The 26,072-nt window shown below is 44.0% G+C and overlaps 1 protein-coding gene across 1 annotated transcript in view; it reads right to left on the reverse strand.

Annotated features, from left to right (window-relative positions):
- Positions 1-26,072, reverse strand: part of LOC120025009 (protein kinase C-binding protein NELL1-like) — a 456,735-nt gene that overhangs the window by 252,175 nt on the left and 178,488 nt on the right. The window contains exons 6-7 of the mRNA XM_038969436.1: positions 10,807-10,879; positions 9,674-9,756 (exon numbers count right to left, since the gene is read on the reverse strand). Of these exons, the coding sequence (XP_038825364.1) occupies positions 9,674-9,756; positions 10,807-10,879 (156 nt within the window). The remainder of the gene's footprint in view (positions 1-9,673; positions 9,757-10,806; positions 10,880-26,072) is intronic.

The raw sequence follows: 26,072 nt of genomic DNA on the forward strand, positions 1-26,072 counted from the left end.
TATCATTCTTTATATCATGTATCTTTGTTTTATAGAATAGTTTCTTCTTCTTTTTATTAAGTTGAGTCACACGATTTCTCAATTTGCAGTATGGTTGTGCAGCCAATCGGTTGTGCAGCAGAATTATTTGACATTCCTTTTGCCTCATCCCTCTCAACCATACAATTTTTTTAATTCCTCATCACTCCAAGGTGTCTGAACAGTTTTTACAGTCATTTTCTTCATGGGTGCATGCTTATTAGTAACTGGAACAAGCAATTTCAAAAATGTGTCAAGTGCAGCATCTGGTTGTTCCTCATTACACACCACAAACCAGAAAATATTATTTACATCATCAACATAGGAATCACTACAAAACTTCTTGTATGACCTATACACTTTGATTTCCCTAGATATGACTACTATTTGTGATCACTAAATCCGATGGATTTGGATACTGCTTTAAAACCTTTTCTCAATAGGGGGTGCTGTTTTCACTTTGTAAAAATTTCGTTCCCAGATTAAACTGCCTCGTACTCAATTCTTGCTCGTACAATATGCATATTATTATTACTATTGGAAAACACTCTCTAGTTTCTAAAACCGTTTGAATTATATCTGTCAGTAAAACAGAACTCAAGTTGGAGCAAACTTCCTGTCAGGAAGTGAGAAATCTGAAATCAGTCACTCTGTTCTAGGGTCAGTTTATTAATTTTCATGTGTTCTATTGGTCGACATGCACTGCATACGCCTTCCCCTAGATGTCAGCAAGTAGTGAGAATTTAAATGGAGTTGCTAGGCAGATCTGAGGCCATATAAAGGGTCTGGGTACGTGGGGTACACTCTTTTCAACATTCGCCATGACGCAAGACAGACCTCAGGATGGCGTTCTGGAAAGCTCCCGTTATAGGCCTTAGATATATCCGGCTCTGATTTTATTCGATATAGGTGTTAAAGACATCCTAATGTAGTTATTTTAAACCGAGTTATATCAGTTTATATCAGTATATTGCGATTTTCGGATATTTCTTTGTGCTGCGTTATAGTGAGTTGGGCACGTCTTCGCCACATGGCTAATGTTTACTGCTAATTCCAAAGTTGAAGGCGACAATCTACAACCGAGCAACGATTCTTCTGGACAAAGGACAACTTGCCCAAGATTCTGATGGAAGCTCATCAAAAAGTAAGAACTATTTATGATGTTAATTCGTTGTTCTGTTGAAAAATGTGAAACTACTATTCCGCCATTAATATCGGTGCGGTCTCGATTTAACGCACGCTGTATGTCGTAGTAACGTTAATTTAAAAAATCTAACACAGCGGTTGCATTAAGAACTAATGTATCTTTCATTTGCTGTCCAACCTGTATTTTTTAGTGAAGTTTATGATTAGTTACTGATTAGATTAGGTGCCTCTCCCAAGATTTCTCCCGACATTTTGTTGGCAGCTTGGCTACTATTCTCATTGTATAACCACGATTTGTGCCGCTAAATATGCACATTTTCGAACAAACTCTATATGTATTGTGTAATATGATGTTATAGGACTGTCATCTGAAGAAGTTTGAGAAGGTTAGTGAAAAAATTTATATCTTTTGCTGGTTTATTCGTTATCGCTATTGTTGGCTTGAATCAATGCTGTTGTGTGGTTGGCTATTGTAGTAAGCTAATATAATGCTATATTGTGTTTTCGCTGTAAAACACTTAAAAAATCTGAAATATTGGCTGGATTCACAAGATCTTTGTCTTTCATTTGCTGTACGCTGTGTATTTTTCTAAAATGTTTTATGATGAGTATTTAGGTAATTCACTTTGGTCTCTGTAGTTATTCTAGTTGCTTTGGTGAGAGTTGTGATGGTGGCTGCAATGTAAAACTATGATTTATACCTGAAATATGCACATTTTTCTAACAAAACATATGCTATACAATAAATATGTTATCAGACTGTCATCTGATGAAGTTGTTTCTTGGTTAGTGACTATTTATATCTTTATTTGGTCGAATTTGTGATAGCTACCTATGCAGGAAAAAAATGGTGGGAAAAAAAAGTTGTGTCTTTTGCTATCGTGGTTAGCTAATAGAAATACATAGTGTCTTCCCTGTAAAACATTTTAAAAATCAGAAATGATGGCTGGATTCACAAGATGTGTATCTTTCATCTGGTGTCTTGGACTTGTGATTTCATGATATTTAGATGCTAGTATTTACTTGTGGCGCTATGCTAGGCTATGCTAGTCAGCTTTTTTACTGATGAGGGTGCTCCCGGATCCGGGATTGTGTGCAAGTAGAAGTTAAAGCAAATTTATACAGCATTTATACAGCAAGTTGTGATAAATTCATGTTGATGATTTCACCGAGGTAGGTTGACTGATAGCTAGCTAGCTATATACATGTCTAAACAAAAGACTCCACTATGCAAGAAACGATTTCCCTTTACCGTTTACACCTTCCAACAATCTAGAAACAAATAAAACATGTTGTTGATAAAGTTGCTTTTAGTTGCCTGGTTTGCTTAACATATTAACATATACTGAATTCATTTTTAAACAGATTGGTTTATTGGTGTTAAAATGCACCAGTTCTGCTATTTTGGACCCCCAGTGTCACGACTTCCACCGAAGGTAGTTCCTCTCCCTGTTCGGGCGGCGCTCGGCGGTCGGCGTCGCCGGTCTACTAGCCATCACCGATCCCTTTTTCCTTTTCTGTTTGTTTTGTCTTTGGTTCTTTTCACACCTGGTTTCATTTGCCTTAATTTCTGTGTGTATATATTTACCCTGTTGCCTGCCTAGGTTTGTGCGGGATTATTCTTTCATTGTGATGTGCTCGGTGAGGTTATGCCATTTTTTGTTATCACGGATTCATAAGAGTGGGTTATTTTCGGAACGTTGTTTGTTCCTCCATGCGTTTATTCGGGTTCTCTGTTGTCGAGGGCGTTGTACCTTTTTTGATTGTACCATACCTGTGTTGGGGGACTTGCCAATTAATATACGTTTCTCAGACATCTCTGCTCTCCTGCGCCTGACTCCTTCACCTACCTCCTAAACGCAACATTATCACACCCAGGCTGCTGATGTCATGCAGCCTGTGGTTTTCTTGTTTATACTTTTCCATTACAACAACAAAAATGAACAGAAAGTATATTATTTTTTTCTGTAAAGTAGGTGAGTAAAAGTAAAAGTTGTCAAATATAAATAGTAAAGTACATATACCCCCCAAAAATGACTTAAGTAGTACATTAAAGTATTTTTACTTAAGTACTTTACACCACTGAGCACATTACCTCACATGTGAATCCTTAAAGATATGGGTGGGGCTTAAGAGGATGTGAACGACAATGAATGGATGTAGACAAAGAAGAGCTTTCCAGTAGGTGTACCAAAACGTTCAAGGGCCATTTTCTAAAAAGTGGGGTTACAAGTTTATCAACTTCCAAAGCAGAATTACTTTCCCATGTGTTCCTCAACTGCAGTGAATGATATACAATCTGAGTCTACTTTTATCCAATGTAAAAAACATAATTTCAAATGTTGCTACATAAGAATGAATCGAGGTGGTCAGTCACATATTACTACAACCGTATTGAACATGAGATCCTCTCTAAGCTTTACAGGAATGTGGTTCTGAATGTAGACCGCAATACCGCCCCCATTGGCAATTTTGTAGTTTCTGTAAATGTTATCACAATGTATTGCTACCACTTTATCATCAGCGGTATTAGTGAGTTTCAGAGATATTCATATTCTGACTGTCATCTGTAACTAGCATGTTAAAAAAAATTTTTTTAACCTTTATTTAACTAAGCAAGTCAGTTAAGAACAAATTCTTATTTACAATGATGGCCTACCCCGGCCAAACCTGGACGATGCTGGGCCAATTGTGTGCCGCCCTATGGGACTCCCAATCGAGGCCGGATGTGATACAGCCTGGATTATTAAAGCCGGATGTGATACAGCCTGGATTATTACGTTATTGATTTTGTGACCCTTGTTTCTTAGGCTCATGTTAATGTGGGCTATTTATACCACTTTTTGGGATGCTCTACTGTTTTTAATGCTTTACTGGGTAGCTTATCAGAAATAGACATGCTAATTTATTTTAAGTTTGAACTGATAGTGCAGGGTGAGCTGCATACGGTGGACTTCCTACTAGGGCACACCTCAGTGCTAACAGTATAAGTCTGGTTCATAGGCACATGATTATTGCATACAATAGCTGTAGGATCAACAGAGGCATTCAGGGCAGTTAAGGGGACATAAACTAAAAGGATCCGCCCCATTTTTTTTAATTTTCGCCTAAAATGACATACCCAAATCTAACTGCCTGTAGCTCGGGCCCTGAAGCAAGGACATGCATTTCTTGGTACCATTTGAAAGGAAACACTGAAGTTTGTGAAAATGTGAAAGGAATGTAGGAGAATAAATCACATTAGATCTGGTAAAAGATAATACATAATCTTTGAAATGCAAGAGAAAAGCCATAATGTATTATTCAAGCCCAGGTGCAATTTAGATTTTGTCCACTAGATGGCAGCAGTGCATGTACAACGTTTTAGACTGTTCCAATGAACCAATGCATTTCTGTTCAAAATGCTGTATCAAGACTGCCCAAATGTGCCTAATTTGTTTATTATTAACTTTTCATATTCAAAACTGTGCACTCTCAAACAATATAGCGTGGTATCCTTTCAATATAATAGCTACTGTAAATTGGGCAGTGCAGTTAGATTAACAAGCATTTAAGCATTTTGCCAATATCCGATATGTCTTTGTCCTGGGAAATGTTCTTGTTACCTACAACCTCATGCAAATCGCATTAGCCTAAATTAGCTCAACCAATGCAGGGGACCCACCAATCCTGAAGAAGTTTTAAGTTACTTACATTGTATCTTCCAACGCCCCTTGGATAATGTACATTTGCTGCAGCATTATGACAACTAAGTGACACAATGGTAGGGATTAACTTCTTTGGGCTGCAGGGGCAGTATTGAGTAGCCTGGATAAAAGGTGCCCATTTCAAACGGCCTCGTACTCAATTATTGCTCGTACAATATGCATATTATTATTACTATTGGATAGAAAACACTCTCTAGTTTCTAAAACCGTTTGAATTATATCTGTGAGTAAAACAGAACTCATTTTGCAGCAAACTTCCTGAAAGGAAGTGGAAAATCTGAAATCGATGCTCTGTTCTAGGGCCTGCCTATAAATGTGCTTGATATGTATTAGTATACATGCACTTCATACGCCTTCCACTAGATGTCAACAGGCAGTGAGAGAAGAAATGGAGTGTATAACTTGATCTGAGGTCGAATAAGAGCTCTTGGCATGACGTGACACCAATTTCCTGTTTTCTGGAAGGCGCGAGAAGTACCCGGGGATTGCCTTCTGAAAAGCTGTCGTTATAGACGGCTAATATCTCCGGCTTTGATTTTATTTGATAAATGTGACAATATCATCGTAAAGTATGTTTTTTCAATATAGTTTTATTAGATTATTGAAATTTTTTCGGGACGTTAGGCGTGTTGCGTTGTCTGCGTTTGTTCACGAAGGACAGCTTCGCGCCACTTTGCTAGCTTTCCGTGCTAATTGACTGGAGAAGAGGACATTCTAAAACCAAACAACGATTGTTCCCGACAAAGGACCCCTTGTACAACATTCTGATGGAACCCATTTTATGATGTTATTTCATATATCTGTCGAACATGTGTACTATTAGTTTGCGCCCAGATTTTGGGCACTCTCTCGCCATAACGTAAGCTGGATGTCGTAATGAAGTTATTTTTAGAATTCTAATACGGCGATTGCATTAAGAACTAGTGTATCTATCATTTCCTATACAACATGTATTTTTTAGTAACGTTTATGAATAGTTATTTGGTCAGAATAGGTGAGTGTCATAAAAATATCCGGACATTCTGGGAAAAAGATGCTACGTTAGCACAATGTATAACCACTGATTTCAGCTCTAAATATGCACATTTACGAACAAAACATAAGTGTATGTATAACCTGATTTTATAGGACTGTCATCTGATGAAGCTTATCAAGGTTAGTCAAAAATTATATATCTTTTGCTGATTTGTTACGATCGCTAACTTTTGCTGCTGGTAAATGGCTTGTGTTTCTGGCTATTGTGGTAAGCTAATATAATGCTATATTGTGTTTTCGCTGTAAAACACTTAAGAAATCGGAAATATTGGCTGGATTCACAAGATGCTTGTCTTTCATTTGCTGTACACCATGTATTTTTCAGAAATGTTTTATGATGAGTATTTAGGTATTTCACGTTGGTGTCTGTAATTACTCTGGCTGCTTCGGTGCTATTTGTGACGGTAGCTGTGATGGTAGCTGCAATGTAAAACTGATTTATACCTCAAATATGCAAATTTTTCGAAGAAAACATAGATTTATTGTATAACATGTTATAAGACTGTCATCTGATGAAGTTGTTTCTTGGTTAGTTTGGTTGGTTTTGTGCATGCTACCTGTGCTGTGAAAAATGTCTGTCCTTTTTTGTATTTGGTGGTGAGCTAACATAAATATACGTGGTGTTTTCGCTGTAAAACATTTTAAAAATCGGACATGTTGGCTGGATTCACAAGATGTTTATCTTTCATTTGCTGTATTGGACTTGTTAATGTGTGAAAGTTAAATATTTCTAAAAAATATATTTTGAATTTCGCGCCCTGCACTTGAGCTGGCTGTTGTCATAAGTGTACCGACATCGGGCTTGCAGCCATAAGAAGTTTTAACTGAGCTGGTCTTGGTCATTGATGTCATTGTCTCAACGCAGACTTGAAATGCGTGGATAGAGTCCAGGGGGCAAAATTATTTGGATGGACTCCGTCATTCTTGTAGAGCATCTTCTGTTCCAGAAGGTGTCAAAGTGAATCCAACAGAGCTACAGTAATCTTTTAGCCAGGTGTATAATGCCAGTATCCTGCTGAATCTTTCACACCCGCAGCCTAACAATGGTAAATAATAATTGGCCGATTTTTGGAGTCTTTCATTGGTAAAATCAGTTCTTTAAAATACATTTTCAGATGTTCCGAGCTAGCCCTCCTAATGTTGTTTGACCCTACACGGACGACGACAGCATCAGTTCCCGGCATCTGTCGTAGAACGGTCGGAAGCAAGCCTTGTAATGTCCTGTACTCTTGCTCCAGGATAGCACATGGTTTTTGCCGAGGGAACAATGATGTTTATAACCATAGAACAGCCGATGACGACAGCTGGTGCAATGGCTGAGGAGGTCCGGCCATTCTTTTGCCTCGAGTGTTTTCGCAAAACCCTTGAGGACCGAAGGGCGGTGGGGCCCGATGGACCCAAGCCGTTTGTAGTATCCATCGTGGATGATGAATGGGCAGGAGCCTCAGACAGCCTCACAGTCAGATGAAGGTGGGAGCTCTGAGGATTGCAGGTACCTCCGGATCCGATCTCGAATCTGAAGCCTCCAGGGAAGAAGGCGAAGCTGTTTCTGGTCTGTGTCTGGTCTAGGAGGCCCCCAATGCCAGAGGATGCTGTTCGACTTCCATATCTCTATGGCTGGTTGTTTGGATTGAGAACAGGAACATCCACCAAGTCATCCAGGAGCATCCTTCTAGCTCCATTCTCCAGGGAAGGGGGAGACCCCGTCAAGGAGGGATCCCTGCAGAGTACCGGCCAGTCGGCTGTGGAGAGACGACACGGCATTGACACTTCCACCTGGCCAGAGCGGGCATCCGTCTACTGGGGTAGAAGAGGAAGTAGGAGGGTGTGGATTCCCCAGTAGCTTATGTAGGTTCACTACTTGTTTGCTAAGAGTAGCCAGTTCATCCCTGTAGTCCTTTGCAAGCAAAGTGTTGCTACATTGAAAGTTCGGGCAGTCCACATTGTCCCGGAATAAAGCAAAAATAATCACAGCTCCTGCAGTGTTGTAAATGTTTGTTAGCACCCTCCATTTGAGGCTCCAGGCTAGCTAGGCTATCTAAGCCAGCTTGGCCTCCATGTCTCTCCTCCATCTCCGAGATAGAATCACACGGCTATCAATAATGTCATGCCAAGGTAAGCCTACATCAATCACACAATTAATTGTAATTTTTGTCAAATTTGAGCCATGAGCTTTGGATACAGGAGCTGTCAAAAAGCACATTATTTGAAAAACTATTTCAAAATAATATGGTGATGCTTAAAGGCCAAGTTCAGTATTTTGCAACTTGATGTTAGATATTTCCTCCATAGACTGAGGGGACTCCAGGGTGAGGAACTATCTAACATTACGTTTTTTAAACGTTTTACGGGACCACTACAGGCTGGCTTCCACAGCACCATAGCACCAGCATCATAAGGGTACGATGGGACATACCAATCATTTATGTATTTGTGTGTGTGTGTGTGTGTGTGTGTGTGTGTGTGTGTGTGTGTGTGTGTGTGTGTGTGTGTGTGTGCGTGTGTGCGTGTGTGCGCGCGTGCGCGCGTGCGTGCGTGCATGAGTAGCATAAGTGCATGAGTTCGTACTCAGGGAAAATATATTGAAGACGTAATAAAATAGACTACACTTGCAGTATACTCAAGCCAAGATATGACATGCTACAAGACTGTCAAAGTGTGTGTGTCATCCATTTCATGTCATCAACAGCACAAAACATGCATATAGGCTCTGACTAAGCTCATTTGCAAACCCTTCTATCTCTCTTTCTCTCACACACACACACACACACACACACACACACACACACACACACACACACACACACACACACACACACACACACACACACACACACACACACACACAGCCACTGCTAATTCATGCATGGAACTTCTATTCTCAGCTCACTCTCCCTGACACTGTATATTATACAGCTAGCCGGGCACCAAGAGGTTAGCAATTATTCATCCACCACCTCCATCACCCTCTTCCCTTTCACCACTCTATCCCACCCTCCCTCGTTCACAGCCACGAGGGGAGGAAAGTGCCATTTCTACACGCTGCGTTGCTGTGTAAGCAGGGAAGTCAGACAGTCTGTGCCCCAAATACCACCCTATTCCCTATATAGTGCGCTACTTTTGACCAGAACCCTATGGGCCCTAGTCAAAATAGGGAATAGGGTGCCAATTGGGATATTGACAAAGTGAGAGCTTCGGGTCTATTATAATGAAGGAGGAGGCAGTTATTCACAGTGGGATCTCCAAGCCTAGGTCTGGCTGGTGGGCTGTCCTTGCTTCACACACACACACACACACACACACACACACACACACACACACACACACACACACACACACACACACACACACACACACACACACACACACACACACGAGCATGCACACACATACATGCACATGCTTGAGTGTCGTGCTGAGAGGAACATCATGTTCAGCCCCTGTTAGTGTCCCACAGGGCCGAGACGGCTGCCATTTAATGACACCACTGTGATCTCCGATCATACCTATCCTGTGTGGGTGTGTGTGTGTGTCTGTTGTATGACCTCTGATCATACCTACCTGCCCTTTGGAGAAGGAAGAGAGGGCTTTGATTCAAGGCTTTTTGTGTGTGTGTATGTGCGCGGGTGAGCGTGTTCATGTTCCCAGACTAAGGTCTCTCAGGTAGAATGTTGGGACATAAAGCATCACACCACATCACTTATAAGGTCGCTTGTTTGAGGTTAAAGTTCAAAATGCAATTTTTTTGAATGGGTGGTCCCTCTCACCTTCAGGGTCATCTTGGCCAGCAACTCCTGAAGGTCCATGATGCCTTGCACCAGGCTCAGGAAATCACTGCATGTCGGACAGGCTCAACAGGAGAAAAGGATGGACAAAGAAAGACAGGAGTGGGAGAGGGGATAAAAGAGTAAAGGACAAGAGAAAAGGAAGAAGGTAGAGAGGAGGAAAAAGAGAAGAGGTACATTTATACAAATTTTACTAAAACATTGTTCCTCAAAATATAAGAGGATAACCAAAGCTACAGAAAATTGAGTGATTGAACTCATCTCCTTGCACTTCCTATCTTGCCACGTGGCTCTTTTTTCAGAGGATTGTTGGTCATTTTCTTTTTTTTGTCTTTTACACAATGTTTTATGCATGTTTGAAGAAAGAAAAGTTCACTTCTATAATAATATTAAGCAGCTTGTTGTCCTGTACCTAATAGAGCTGTATTGGCTTCTCGGGTGCGACGCGAGTCCTGGTTCACACAAATATCGATGAGTGGAGTGACAGACTATGATTGCATGCCTTATTGATCAGAGACAGTAGCATCGCCACAAGTGCACAACACAAGCCCTGCATCTTCATTTGTTTGACAATAAAAAGGAGGGAGAGAGAGAAAGAGAGAGAGGGAGGGAGGTTTGAAAATGTAATTTAAATGACAAAGACAAAGGGAAAAGGTGTGTGTGTGTGTGTGCGTGCGTGCGTGTGTAAGTGTGAGAGAAAGAGTGAACGAGAAAGAGGGAGAGAGAGAACATAGATGGAGTTCCACTGGCTAATGATGAGGGATTAGTAAGAGTAACAGAGACTGGAGTATAGCTAACGAGACATTATTGGATGCCATCTCCACTTTCTCTCAGTACCTCTTCACTTTTCAGACAAAACGAAGAAGAGGACGGGAACATTTAGGACAAGGAACATGTTGGAATAACCCGTCCTGTGTCCTCAACAACATGCTAATCATACTGAGCTTGTAATCATAATGTACCTCTGAGTAAGAGTGCTGATCTAAGATCAGGTCTTCCCTGTCCATACAATTGTATTCATTACTATCTAAAAAGCTCAACTGATCCTAGAGTAGGACTCTTACTTTTATAAATACGTGCTATGAGCTAAGGGTAATAACAGTTACTATACTTACTGCGATTAAGGTTGGGACATTGTGTGATGTAGCCGTTTGGAGCAAAAATTAGTTTGACATCCTGAATGGTACCCTGTGGGGAAGGTGAGAAAGAAAAATAGGGAGAAAGAGGGGGACAGAGAGAGAACGAGAGAGAGAGAAGAGATACACATAAAAATTATATATATATAAATATACACAAATATATAAAAAAGGGCTGATTGTGACTAATAAGAAACTGCATGGGTCTAACTGGTGGTGACAGTTATATTTGATTATTTTAATATTTAATTCCAAGTCATCATCTCATCTCTATAGAGCTGCTGTCTGAGTAAATAAGGCATACTTCAAAGTAAATAAGGCATACTTTTATGACTGCTGAATACCAACTATCAATCATTTAGATCATGTATTTTCAGACTCTCGAAACAACTGCATTCAATCTCGTTCGCGCGTTCTATCTTCTCTGCTCCCGAGTGTTCACAGGCGGTCAGTCTCCATGTCTGCTCCGCACAGAACAGACAAGTTTAAGCGGTTGTGCAATGGATTATGGTCATTGTAGTTAATTACCACATTATGTCCTACTACTCCCTACTACATCGCACAGTTCAAGCTTGATCTGATTTATCTCTACAGAAACTGCACATTGAGGTCCAAGAAAAAAACAGAATTAAATTAAATTCAAATAATTGAACCAGCTTTAGTCAATTATTTGTTTAAAAAACGAAAAATAGCAGAAATGTTGGTTAATCACTCAGCACTAGTGTATGTATTTATGTGTGTGTGCAGGAGCGGGCGGCGGTTCGTCTGTGTGTCAGTCACTGTGATGGTCCAATGTGGTCTCAGAGCAATTCGTATTATTCTGCATATAAATCTGAGACACTCCATTTATACTGAACAAAAATATAAACACAACATGCAACAATTACAATGATTTTACTGAGTTACAGTTCATAAAAGGAAATCAGTCAATTTAAATAAATGCATTAGGTCCTGACCTATGGAGTTCACATGACTGGGCAGGGGTGCAGCCATGGGTTGGCCTGGGAGGGCATAGGCCCACCCACTTGGGAGCCAGGCCCAGACAAACAGAACGAGTTTTTCCACACAAAAGGGCTTTATTACAGACAGAAATACTCCTGTAAATATAAAAAATAAAAATAAAATAATCCTGGCTTATCTCAGACAATCCCACAGGTGAAGAAGCCAGATGTGGAGGTCCTGGGCTGGCATGGTTACACGTGGTCTGCGGTTGTGAAGCCGGTTGGACGTACTGCCAAATTCTCTAACACAACGTTGGAGGAGGCTTATGGTAGAGAAATTAACATTCAATTCTCTGGCAACAGCTCTGGCGGACATTCCTGCAGTCAGCATGCCAATTGCATGCTCCCTCAAAACTTCTGTGGCGTTGTGTTGTGTGACAAAACTTCTAATTTTAGAGTGGCCTTTTATTGTCCACACCACAAGGTGCACCTCTGTAATGATTATGTTGTTTAATCAGCTTCTTAAAATGCCACACCTGTCAGGTAGATGGATTATCTTGGCAAAATATAAATGCTCACTAACAGGGATGTAAGCACATTTGTGCACACAATTTGAGATAAATAAGCTATTTGTGCATCTGGAAAATTTCTGGCCTCTTATTTCAGCTCATGAATACTTTACATGTTGCGTTCATATTTTTGTTCAGCATAGTATGATACCTGTATGTTACGTTTCGTATGGTATGTATTAATTTGTGGATGTCCATCATCCATTTAGTATGATATTTTACGAATTACAATTGTTTCAATGTGTTACAAATTCCAATTCGTACAATATGTTGCGAATTTTCAAAATGTATGATATGCTACGAATTCCAATTTGTTGTGGCTAAGGTTAGCTAGGTGGGTAGGTGGCTAACGCTAACATTATATAGCTCTATGGGTTAGGGGTTAAGGTTAGGGTTAAAGTTAGAAGTTAGTTTAAATGGTTATGGTTAGGATTAGGGGAAGGGTTAGCAGAAATGCTAAGTCGTTGAAAAGTAGAAACTAAGTAGTTGCAAAGTTGTTAATTAGCTTAAATGCTGAAGTTGTCCATGATGAGATTCAAACTCGCAACCTTTGGGTTGCTAGTGTAACAGTTTAGCTTCCGTCCCTCTCCTCGCCCCAACCTGGGCTCAAACCAGGGACCCTCTGCACACATCAACAACAGTCACCCACGAAGCATCGTTACCCATCGCTCCACAGAGCAAGGGGAACAACTACTTCAAGGTCTCAGAGCAAGTGACGTCACCGATTGAAACGCAATTATCGCGCACCACCGCTAACTAGCTAGCCATTTCACATCGGTTACACTAGACGTTCACGTTATGCGCTCACCCATCCACCCCGGCCAACCACCCTCCCTATGTTTTTGCCTAAAGTAAAATTATATCTCATGTAAGCATAACAAACGTAACATATCATACACATTTGAGTATCTCGGATTTACGTTTACTATGTTATGTCTAGTCTATGAGACCAGTCTGGATGGTCAAACTAACCCAAAGCAGCATGCCAATTAAAACAAGGGGAAAATACCCAGCATAATAGAACAATTAAAGTCTGTTCATAGTGACAGAGAAGAGGACAGTCTCCGGTCCGGAAGGCATTTTGTGAAACCCATAAAACCCCATTTAAATTCTATTTCTCAAGCCAAGTTTTGTGTATCTCTTTGTGTGTAACTGTATTGACAGTCTGAAATGGTCCACCCAAGAAGGCACAACAGCGCCTCTTTAACCTCAGGAGGCTGAAGATATTTGGCTTGGCCAAAACCCTCACAAACTTTTACAGATGCACAATTGAGAGCATCCTGTCGGGCTGTATCAACGCCTGGTACGGCAACTGCACAGCCAGCAAACGCAGGGCTCTCCAGAGGGTGGTATGGTCTGCCCAACACATCATCGGTGGCAAAATACCTGCCCTCCAGGACATCTACAACATCCGATGTCACAAGAAGGCAAAAAGATCATCAAGAACAACAACTATCCGAGTCACTGCCTGTTTACCACGCTATCATCCAGAGGGCGAGGTTAACTGCTTGTGAATAGGGGGGCGCTGTTTTCACTTTGGAAAAAATCGTGCCCAAATTAATTTTCTCAATAGGGGGTGCTGTTTGCACTTTGTAAAAATTTCGTTCCCAAATTAAACTGCCTCGTACTCAATTCTTGCTCGTACAATATGCATATTATTATTACTATTGGATAGAAAACACTCTCTAGTTTCTAAAACCGTTTGAATTATATCTGTGAGTAAAACAGAACTCGAGTTGGAGCAATCTTCCTGTCAGCAAGTTAGAAATCTGAAATCAGCCAGGCTGTTCTGAGGTCGGTTTATTAATTTGCTCATAAACCGCTCTGTGACACACACACACACACAGCTGTATGACTCTTCTCCTCCCGTGTCTGTCCAATTTCATTTCGTCACTAGTCATCCAGCTCCTCTGATAGCTCCCTTAACTCAATCTGTGTTCTCATGCTTAACTCAATCTGTGTTCTCAATCTGTGTTCTCATGATGATTTTATACGTACATTAACAGAGGGAAAATTATGTGCGTAGCCTGGTTGTAATCTACAATGATACAGTATTACCTGGGTATTGTTGTGTAAAATCTTCCGGGCTTGGTGTGTGCCTTTCATCTTTTCTCTCCCTACCCCCTCTCTCTCTCCACCCCTTTCTCTCTCTCTCTCTCTCTCTCTCTCTCTCTCTCCCTCTGCCTCTTTTCCTATTTCTGTAAAAATGGGCCCGAATGCTTGGCACTCACCATTGAGGAGATAGATTGGGGGTAAGGCACTGGGATAGACAAGCATCCTGTCTAGGGGGTGTACTTGTACATCAAGCTGCCTCAGGCTACAGAAACGAGAGATCCTGCTCGCATTAACCATTTCGGCTCGCACAAGCCAAGGTTTGTGCAAGGCTACTTACTTAATACAGTGTTGTATCATTACTGACTACTGTATAGGGCCCCCATACAGTACAGATTGTACAGGACAGCCCACCTTTAGCTTAAACATTGGTACATACAGTGCCTTAAGAAAGAATTGATACTATATGACTTATTCCACATTGTGTTATGTTAGACTGCATTCAAAACTGATTAAATATATTTTTTCTTTCACCGTTCTACACACAATACCCCATAGTGACAAAGTGAAAATATGTTTTTAGAAATGTTTGCAAATGTATTGATAATGAAATACAGAAATATTTATTTTACATAAGTATTCACACCACTGAGTCAATACTTTGTAGAAGCACCTTTGCCAGCGATTACAGCTGTGAGTCTTTCTCTAAGAACTTTCCACACCTGGATTGTGCAACAGTAGACCATTATTCTTTTCAAAATTGTCCTGCTGAGAGGTGAATTCCTCACCCAGTGTCTAATGGAAAGCAGACTGAACCAGATTTTCTCTAGGATTTTGCTTAGCTCACTTCTGTTTTTTTTTCATGAGAAACTCCACAGTCCTTAACAATTACAAGCATAACCATAACATGATACAGCCACTTCTATGCTTGAAAATATGGAAAAAGGTACTCTGTAATGTGTTGTACTGTATATTCCCCAAACATAACACTTTGTATTCAGGAAAAAAAGTGAATTTCTTTCCCACATTTTTTGCAATATTACTTTAGTACCTTGTTGCAAATTTGATGAATGTTTTGGAATATTTTTAATCTGTACGTGCTTCCTTATTTTCACTTTGTCAATTAGGTTAGTATTGTGGAGTAACTACAATGTTGTTGTTCCATCCTCCATTTTCTCCAACCATTCAAGTCTGTAACTGTTTTAAAGTCACCCCATGGTGAAACCCCATGGTGAAATTTCCTTCCTCTACGTCAACTGAGTTAGGAAGGACGCCTGTATCTTTGTAGTAACTGGGTGTATTGATACACCATCCAAAGGGAAATTAATAACTGTACCATGCTCAAAGGGATATTCAATGTCTGCTTTTTTTTACCCATCTACCAATAGGTGCCCTTTTTTGCGAGACATTGTAAAACCTTCCTGCTCTTTGTGGTTGGATATGTGTTTGAAATTCACTGCTCCACTGAGGGACCTTAGTCGAGCACACAATTGTATGTGTGAGGTACAGAGATGAGGTCGTCAATCAAAAATCATGTTAAACACTGTTATTGCACACAGAGTCCATGCAACTTATTATGTGACTTGTTAGGCACATTTTTACTCCTGAACTTATTTAGGCTTGCCATAACAAAGGGGTTGAATACTAATTGACTGAAGACATTTCAGCTTTTCTTTGTTAATTCATTTCAAAAAAATAAAAAACATAAAAAACATATTTCTACTTTCACATTATGGGGTATTGTGTGTTGGCCAGTGACACATCTCAATTGAATCCATTTTAAAATCAGGCAACAAAATGTGTTAAAAGTCAAGGGGTGTGAATACTTTCTGAATGCACTGTACATACATGCACACACACACACATTTAACTTTATTTTTTACACACACATACACACAGACACACACACACACACACACATACAGACACACAGACACACACAAAGACAGATACACACACATTCTACCCAACTCCTACAGCCAATATAATCACTTGATGGTCTAATTTATTGGCCCTTGTAAGCAGACTGCTTTTTATTTCTTTAATTAATGATGACTTACTACCTCGCAGCATGTCAAGGACACTTCCCAGCACCAAGTTGCTGGTGACAGTCAAGTGCAGAGTAATTGGTGAGCACTTAATCGCCTGCTCTCGAAGTGTTTCGCCTCTATGTAATTTTGTGTCTTGGCTTCTTCATGTGTTCCTGAACGATGGTCGCAAACAGGCAATTGCTCGACTCATCGGAGATGTTTGCATCGTGCTGAGTTTTCAAATTCAATTGGATGGAGTTGTTAGCCCCTGTTGGTTGCAATGATTCACCTCGCTGCTAGTTGGCTGCGTCATTGAGAGCATCTTGACTGGCTCCATCACTGCTTGGTATGGCAACTGCTCATGATCCGACAGCAAGGCTCTACAGAGGGTAATGCGTACGGGCCAGTACATCACTGGGGACGAACTCTCTGCCATCCAGGACCTCTTTATCAGGCGGTGTCAGAGGAAGGCCCTAAAAATGGTCAAAGACTCCAGCCACCCAAGTCATAGACTGTTCTCTTTGCTACCGCATGGCAAGCAGTACCGGAGAGCCAAGTCTGGGACCAAAAAACAGCTGAAAAGCTTCTACGCCCAACCCATAAGACCGCTGAACAGTTAATCAAATGGCTACCAGGACAATTTACATTGATCCCCTATATTATTTATATATCTTAATTGTTTTGCAGCGATTCCCTTGCATTTGGCTCTATGCACACACACACACACACACACAGTGGGACAAAAACAACAACACAGAGTTACACAAACAAATGTACAGTCAATAACACAAAATAAAAGAAAAATAGAAAAATCTATATACAGTGTGTGCAAATGTAGAAGAGCAGGGAGGTAGGCAATAAATAAGCCATAGAGGCGAATTACAATTTAATTACAATTTAGCATTGATACTGGAGTGATAGATGTGCAGATGATGATGTGCAAGTAGAGATACTGGGGTGCAAAAGAGCAAGAGGGTAAGTAATAATATGGGGATGAGGTAGTTGGGTGTGCTATTTACAGATTGACTGTGTACAGGTACAGTGATTGGTAAGCTGCTCTGACAGCTGATGCTTAAAGTTAGACAGGGAGATATAAGACTCCAGGTTCAGAGATTTTTGCAATTCGTTCCAGTCATTGGCAGCAGAAAACTGGAAGGAAAGACAGCTAAATGAAGTGTTGGCTTTGGGGATGACCAGTGCAATATACCTGCTGGAGCGCGTGCTACGGGTGGGTGTTGCTATGGTGACCAGTGAGCTGAGATAAGGCAGAGCTTTACCTAGCAAAGACTTATAGATGACCTGGAGCCAGTGGGTTTGGCGACGGATATGTCGTCAGGGCCAGCCAACAAGAGCATACAGGTCACAGTGGTGGGTAGTATATGGGGCTTTGGTGATAAAACAGATGGCACTGTGATAGACTAAATCCAGTTTGCTGAGTAGAGTGTTGGGGGCTATTTTGTAAATGACATTGCCTAAGTCAAGGATCGGTAGGATAGTCAGTTTTACGAGGGTATGTTTGGCGGCATGAGCGAAGGAGGCTTTGTTGCGAAATAGGAAGCCAATTCTAGATTTAATTCGGTGATCTGTTAATTAACTTAGCTTTCGAAGATTTTAGAAAGGCAGGGCAGGATGGATATAAGTCTATAACAGTTTGGGTCTAGAGTGTCTCCTTTGAAGAGGGGGATGACCGCGGCAGCTTTCCAATCTTTGGGGATCTCAAACACCATTTCACCGCAGCTTCCATCTTTGTACCATCCTGACCCGTCCCGCCAATTCGTGGTGGAGGCCGATGCTTAGGATGTCGGAGTGTGGACTGTCCTTTCCCAGTGTTCTGCCCTGGACCTCAAGTTACATTCCAGCGCCTTCTTCTCCAATCGCCTCAACGCCATGGAGAGGAACTCCCCATGGCTTTAGAAGCTTCTGATAGGTTAACTGATCATTTGAGTCAATTGTAGGTGTACCTGTTGATGTATTTCAAGGCCTACCTTTAAACTTAGTGCCTCTTTGCTTGACATCATGGGAAAATCTAAATAAATCAGCCAAGACCTCAGAAAATAAATTGTAGACCTCCACAAATGTCTGGTTCATCCTTGGGCGCAATTTCCAAACGCCTGAAGGTACCACGTTCATCTGTACAAACAATAGTATGCAAGTATAAACACCATGGGACCACGCAGCCGTCATACCGCTCAGCATGGAGACACGTTCTGTCTCTTAGAGACGAACGTACATTGGTGCGAAACGTGCAAATCAATCCCAGAACAACAGCAAAGGAACTTGGGAAGATGCTGGAGGAAACAGGTGCAAAATAATCTATATCGGATGCGGTCTCCTGACCCCTCCTGTCTCAGCCTCCAGTATTTATGCTGCAGTAGTTTGTGTCGGGGGGCTAGGGTCAGTTTATCCGGTGTCCTGTGTGAATTTAAGTATGCTATCTCTAATTCTCTCTTTCTCTCTTTCTTTCTCTCTCTTGGAGGACCTGAGCCCTAGGACCATGCCTCAGGACTACCTGGCATGATGACTCCTTGATGTCCCCAGTCCACCTGGCCGTGCTGCTGCTCCAGTTTCAACTGTTCTGCCTGCGGCTATGGAACCCTGACCTGTTCTCCGGACGTGCTACCTGTCCCAGACCTGCTGTTTTCAACTCTCTAGAGACCGCAGGAGCGGTAGAGATACTCTTAATGATCGGCTATGAAAAGCCAACTGACATTTAATCCTGAGGTGCTGACTTGCTGCACCCTCGACAACTACTGTGATTATTATTATTTGACCATGCTGGTCATTTATGAACATTTGAACATATTGGCCATGTTCTGTTATAATCTCCACCCGGCACAGCCAGAAGAGGACTGGCCACCTCTCATAGCCTGGTTCCTCTCTACGTTTCTTCCTAGGTTTTGGCCTTTCTAGGGAGTATTTCCTAGCCACCGTGCTTCTATACCTGCATTGCTTGCTGTTTGGGGTTTTAGGCTGGGTTTCTGTACAGCACTTTGAGATATCAGCTGATGTAAGAAGGGCTATATAAATACATTTGATTTGATATCCACAGCAAAACGAGTCCTATATCGACATAACCTGAAAGGCCGCTCAGCAAGGAAGAAGCCACTGCTCCTTAACCGCCATAAAAAAGTCCGACTACGGTTTGCAACTGCACATAGGGACAAAGATCGTACTTTTTGGAGAAATGTTCTCTGGTCTGATGAAACAAAAATAGAACTGTTTGGCCATAATGAACATCGTTGTGTTTGGAGGAAAAAGGGGGATGCTTGCAAGCCGAAGAACACCATCCCAACCGTGAAGCACGGGGGTAGCATCATGTTGTGGGGGTGCTTTGCTGCAGGAGGGACTGGTGCACTTCACAAACTAGATGGCATCATGAGGGAAGAAATGTATATGGATATATTGAAGCAATGTCTCAAGACATTTGTCAGGAAGTTAAAGCTTGGTCACAAATGGGTCTTCCAAATGGACTATGACCCCAAGCATACTTCAAAAGTTGTGGCAAAATGGTATAAGGACAACAAAGTCAAGGTATTGGAGTGGCCATCACAAATCCCTAAATCCCTAGAAAATGTGTGGGCGGAACTGAAAAAGCATGTGCGAGCAAGGAGGCCTTACTATCCTGACTCAGTTACCCCAGCTCTGTCAGGAGGAATGGGCCACAATTAACCCAATTTATAGTGGGAAGCTTGTGGACGGCTACCTGAAATGTTTGACCCAAGTTAAACAATTTAAAGGCAATGCTACCACATACTAATTGAGTGTATGTAAACTTCTGACCCACTGGGAATGTGATGAAATAAATAAAAGCTGAAATAAATCATTCTCTCTGCTATTATTCTGACATTTCACATTCTTAAAATAAAGTGGTGATCCTAACTGACCTAAGACAGGACATTTTTACGTGGGTTAAATGTGGGGAATTGTGAAAAACCGAGTTTAAATGTATTTGGCTAAGGTGTATGTAAACTTCCGACTATGTGACAAATATAATTTGATTAGAATTTTATTTGTAATATACATTTACAATGCATTCATTAAGCTTGAATGAGAGCAACACCTGTGTCACTTTAGAGAAAGACCTCGGCAAGAGGAGAGATGAACAACAGAGTTGATCAAACGTGCCCACGCACACAAACACACTACCGGTCATGCTCAACTCTGGCTTTGTTGCTGGCACACACACAGAAACACACACACACACATGCCACAGCGAATAATCAGCGACATCAGTGATGAGTGTGGAATGGAAGTGAAAGTGTTTGGCCAGTGATGTGGCTGTCTGTCTCTTGGGAGTTTATGGGAGTCCTGACCATACATTGCCTCTATTGATCAGCAGGTAATACAGCCTGAAGCGAGAGAGGGAGAGGTGGAGGGGAAAGGGGAGGATGTATGTAAGATAGAGCAAGAAATAGAGAGAGAGGGGGTTGGGGGTTTGTACGGAAGAGAGCGAGAGGGAGAGAAAAGGAGAGCTAAAGGCCAGACAGTGACTCGACAACCAAGACACCTCAGGCAAAGGGGATATTCCCTTGCCAATGTGATGTGTCTATTTCAATTAGCCCTATATATGTGGAGATTATTAGATCACAATGCCTCTTCGGAGTAATAGTGTAGCCCTACCGTAGACAACATGTGATTCATACAAGATGATTGATTTATGTAGAATGGAGAAGTGAATGCAGTCCTTCTGGCAAATGATGAATGTAAAGTATCTCTGTGTGTGTGTGTGTGTGTGTATGTCTGTGTGCATTTGTGTTCATGCAAATATGTGTGTCCAACTCGCTGTCACGACTTCCGCCGAAGTCGGCCCTTCTCCTTGTTCGGGTGGTGTTCGGCGGTCGACGTCACCGGCTTTCTAGTCACCACCGATCCATTTTTCAGTTTCGTTTTGTCTGTATTACACACACCTGGTTTCAATTCCCCTATCATGTTCCCTATTTAACCCTCTGGTATTCATTTCTGTTCTGTCCGTGATTGTTTGTTTCGTTAGTGGTTGTTGTTAGTGCTTGTGTGTTTGAGTAAACGCCGTTGTTTTGCTCAACACCTGTGTCCTGCGCTTGACTCCGCTACATCTCTGCACACAACCTTGACAGAATCACGGACCTGTTCAAATGGAGTCAGCAGGTGCAGCCAGCCCTTCTCTCCCAGTAGAGGAGCAAGTCCAACAGCACGCGACCATGTTACACAGTCTAGGGACAGCCATGGATCGCGTGCTGCAAACAATGGACAGATGGGAGAGAGGAGGTCTCCCGGTCAATCATACCCCATCACCTCTGCCCGCACCTCAACCTACACCGATGTCCACCCCTCCATCGTCAGGACCCAGTGGGATTCGGCTCTCGCTCCCAGGAGCGTATGACGGAACAGCAGCCGGGTGCCAGGGGTTCCTACTACAGCTGGAGCTCTACCTGGTGGCTGTTCATCCGTCCCCTTCGGGACGCGAGAGGGTGGGCGCCCTCCTCTCCTGCCTGACTGGTAAAGCTCTGGAGTGGACCAACGCCATCTGGGGAAGGGAAGGCCTAACTCTGGATGACTATGAGGACTTCTCTCGCCGCTTCCGGGCAGTCTTTGATCATCCACCTGAAGGGAGAGCGGCGGGAGAGCGATTGTTCCATCTGAGACAGGGGATGAGGAGCGCTCAAGAATTCGCACTGGACTTCCGAACTCTGACAGCTGGATGGAATGAGCGGGCCCTGATCGATCACTACAGGTGTAGTTTACGAGAGGACGTTCGTAGGGAGCTAGCATGCAGGGACACCACTCTCAACCTGGACCAGCTGGTGGATTTATCTATCCGGCTGGATAACCTGTTGGCCTCCCGCGGACGTCTAGATCGGGGTCCGCCCGTTCCATTACCCAGCACCTTGGATCCAACACCTATGGAGTTAGGAGGGGCTGCTAGGAGGGAGACCGGAGGGGGGACCATTCCCTGCACCAACTGTGGCCGCAGAGGGCACACTGCTGGTCGGTGCTGGGGTGTTTCTCCTGGAAGTCGAGGTAGCAGGCGGAGCACTGGTGGGTCATCCCAGGTGAGTAGGCACACAACTCACCCAGAGCCCTCTGTTGCACACATGTGGTTACCCATAGAATTTCCTGAGTTTTCCCCGCATCCCCAGCATAAGGCGCTAGTAGATTCAGGCGCAGCTGGGAACTTTATTGACCGCTCTTTGGCACATAGATTAGGGATCCCTATTGTTCCTGTTGATGTTCCCTTCCCTGTACATGCCTTAGATAGTCGTCCTTTGGGGTCGGGGCTGATTGGGGAGGTCACAGCGCCCATTGCTATGAGAACGCGGGGGGATCACGAGGAGAGAATTAGTCTCTTCTTGATCGACTCTCCTGCGTTTCCTGTTGTGTTGGGTCTTCCCTGGTTGGCCTCTCATGATCCGATTATTTCGTGGCAACAGAGGGCTCTCAAGGGATGGTCCTGTCAGTGTTCAGGGAGGTGTGTAGGTGTTTCCTTAGGTGCCACTACGGTGGAAAGTCCAAACCAGGTTTCCACCATGCACATTCCCCCAGAATATGCCGATTTAGCACTCGCCTTCTGTAAAAAGAAGGCGACTCAATTACCACCCCATCGACCGGGGGATTGTGCGATAGATCTCTTGGTAGACGCTGCACTTCCCAGGAGTCACTGGTATCCTCTGTCACAGGAGGAGACGGTGGCTATGGAGACATATGTCACCGAATCTCTGGGACAGGGATACATTCGGCCTTCCATCTCACCTGTCTCCTCGAGTTTCTTTTTTGTGAAGAAGAAGGATGGAGGGTTGCGCCCGTGTATTGATTATCGAGGTTTAAATAAGATCACGGTAAAATACAGTTACCCGCTACCACTCATAGCCAGTATGACCGAGTCATTACACGGGGCGCGCTTCTTCACATAATTGGACCTCAGGAGCGCTTACAACCTGGAGCGTATCAAGGGGGGAGATGAGTGGAAGACAGCATTTAGCACCACTTCTGGGCATTATGAGTACCTCGTCATGCCGTACGGGTTAATGAATGCTCCATCAGTCTTCCAATCCTTTGTAGATGAGATTTTCAGGGACCTGCACGGGCAGGGTGTAGTGGTGTATATAGATGACATTCTAATATACTCCGCTACACGCGCCGAGCATATGTCCCTAGTGCGCAGGGTGCTTGGTCGACTGTTGGAGCATGACCTGTACGTCAAGGCTGAGAAATGTCTGTTCTTCCAACAGTCCATCTCCTTCCTAGGGTACCGCTTTTCAGCGTCAGGGGTAGAGATGGAGAATGACCGCATTTCAGCCGTGCGTAATTGGCCGACTCCAACCACGGTAAAGGAGGTGCAGCGGTTTTTAGGGTTTGCCAACTACTACCGGAGATTTATCCGGGGTTTTGGTCAGGTAGCGGCTCCCATTACCTCACTGCTGAAGGGGGGACCGGTGCGACTGCAGTGGACAGCTGGGGCGGACAGGGCTTTTGGTCACCTGAAGGCTCTGTTTACCTCGGCTCCCGTGCTGGCTCATCCTGATCCTTCCTTAGCATTCATAGTTGAGCTGGACGCGTCCGAGGCAGGGATAGGGGTTGTGCTGTCTCAGCGCTCGGGTACGCCACTAAAGCTCCGCCCCTGTGCATTCTTTTCGAAGAAGCTCAGCCCGGCGGAGCGAAACTATAATGTGGGGGACCGGGAGTTGCTGGCTGTTGTCATGGCTCTGAAAGCGTGGAGACATTGGCTTGAGGGGGCTAGACACCCTTTTCTCATTTGGACTGACCACCGCAATCTGGAGTACATCCGGGCGGCGAGGAGAATGAACCCTCGCAAGGTGAGCCATGTTTTTCACCCGTTTTGATTTCACCCTTTCCTACAAACCAGGTTCCCAGAACGTTAAGGCAGACGCACTGTCCCGGCTGTATGATACAGAGGAGCGGTCCACAGATCCCACTCCCATAATTCCAGCCTCTCGCCTGGTGGCACCGGTGGTGTGGGAGGTGGACGCGAACGGGCGTCACGTGCAGAGCCCACTCCACCTGACTGTCCAGCTGGGCGTCTGTACGTTCCGTTTGATGTCCGCGATCGTTTGATCTGTTGGGCTCACACGTCACCCTCCTCTGGTCATCCTGGTATCGGTCGGACGGTGCGCTGCCTTGCTGGGAAGTACTGGTGGCCCACTTTAGCTAAGGACGTGAGGGTTTATGTTTCCTCCTGTTCGGTATGCGCACAGTGCAAGGCACCTAGACATCTGCCCAGAGGGAAATTACAACCCCTTCCCGTTCCACAGCGACCGTGGTCACACCTATCGGTGGATTTTGTGACGGATCTTCCCCCGTCGCGGGGTAACACCACGATCCTGGTCGTTGTGGATCGGTTATCTAAGTCCTGCCGTCTCCTTCCTTTGCCCGGTCTCCCTACGGCTCTACAAACTGCGGAGGCTCTGTTCACCCACGTATTCCGGCACTACGGGGTGCCTGAGGATATAGTTTCTGATCGGGGTCCCCAATTTACGTCTAGAGTCTGGAGGGCGTTTATGGAACGCCTGGGGATCTCGGTCAGCCTTACCTCAGGTTTCCACCCCGAGAGCAACGGGCAGGTGGAAAGAGTCAACCAGGATGTGGGTAGGTTTCTGAGGTCCTATTGCCAGGACTGGCCGGGGGAGTGGGCGGTTTACATCCCCTGGGCGGAGATGGCCCAAAACTCCCTCCGCCACTCCTCTACCAACCTATCACCTTTTCAGTGTGTGCTGGGTTATCAGCCGGTCCTGGCACCATGGCATCAGAGCCAGATTGAGGCTCCTGCGGTGGATGAATGGTTTCGGCACTCAGAGGAGACATGGAACGCTGCCCATGTGCGGCTACAACGGGCCATCAGGAGACAAAAGGCGAGTGCCGACCGCCACCGCAGTGAGGCGGGGGATCGGGTCTGGCTCTCGACCCGAAACCTGCCCCTTCACCTGCCCTGCCGGAAGCTGGGTCCGCGGTTTGTGGGGCCATTTAAAGTCCTGAGGAGACTGAACGAGGTTTGTTATAGGTTACAACTCCCCCCTGATTATCACATTAACCCCTCGTTCCATGTGTCTCTCCTCAGGCCGGTGGTGGCTGGTCCGCTCCAGCAGTCTGAGGTGCGGGAGGTTCCTCCGCCCCCTCTTGACATCGAGGGGGTCCCGGCGTATATCGTTAGAGCCATCATGGACTCAAGGCGTCGGGCGAGGGGCCTTCAGTAGCTCGTGGAGTGGGAGGGGTACGGCCCGGAGGAGAGATGCTGGGTACCGGTGGAGGACATTCTAGATCCGTCAATGTTACAAGAGTTTCACCGTCTCCACCCGGATCGCCCTGCACCTCGCCCTCCGGGTCGTCCCCGAGGCCGGTGTTGTCGCGCGGGGGGGTACTGTCACGACTTCCGCCGAAGTCGGCCCTTCTCCTTGTTCGGGTGGTGTTCGGCGGTCGACGTCACCGGCTTTCTAGTCACCACCGATCCATTTTTCAGTTTCGTTTTGTTTTGTCTGTATTACACACACCTTGTACACACCAGCTGTACAAGTCCCATAAAGCTGCCAAAAGGGCAGCACACAGGGGAGCGAGTGGGGGGAAGAAAGGACTCCCGTATAGTTGGGGACGGTTGGAGAGGTAACAGGAGTGAGTTCAGTTTTTGATCCCAGGATACAGCAAGACCCGGAGCCAAGAAGACCCCT

This window comes from Salvelinus namaycush, chromosome 30 (assembly GCF_016432855.1).
Source record: "Salvelinus namaycush isolate Seneca chromosome 30, SaNama_1.0, whole genome shotgun sequence".
NCBI classification, from domain to species: domain Eukaryota; kingdom Metazoa; phylum Chordata; class Actinopteri; order Salmoniformes; family Salmonidae; genus Salvelinus; species Salvelinus namaycush.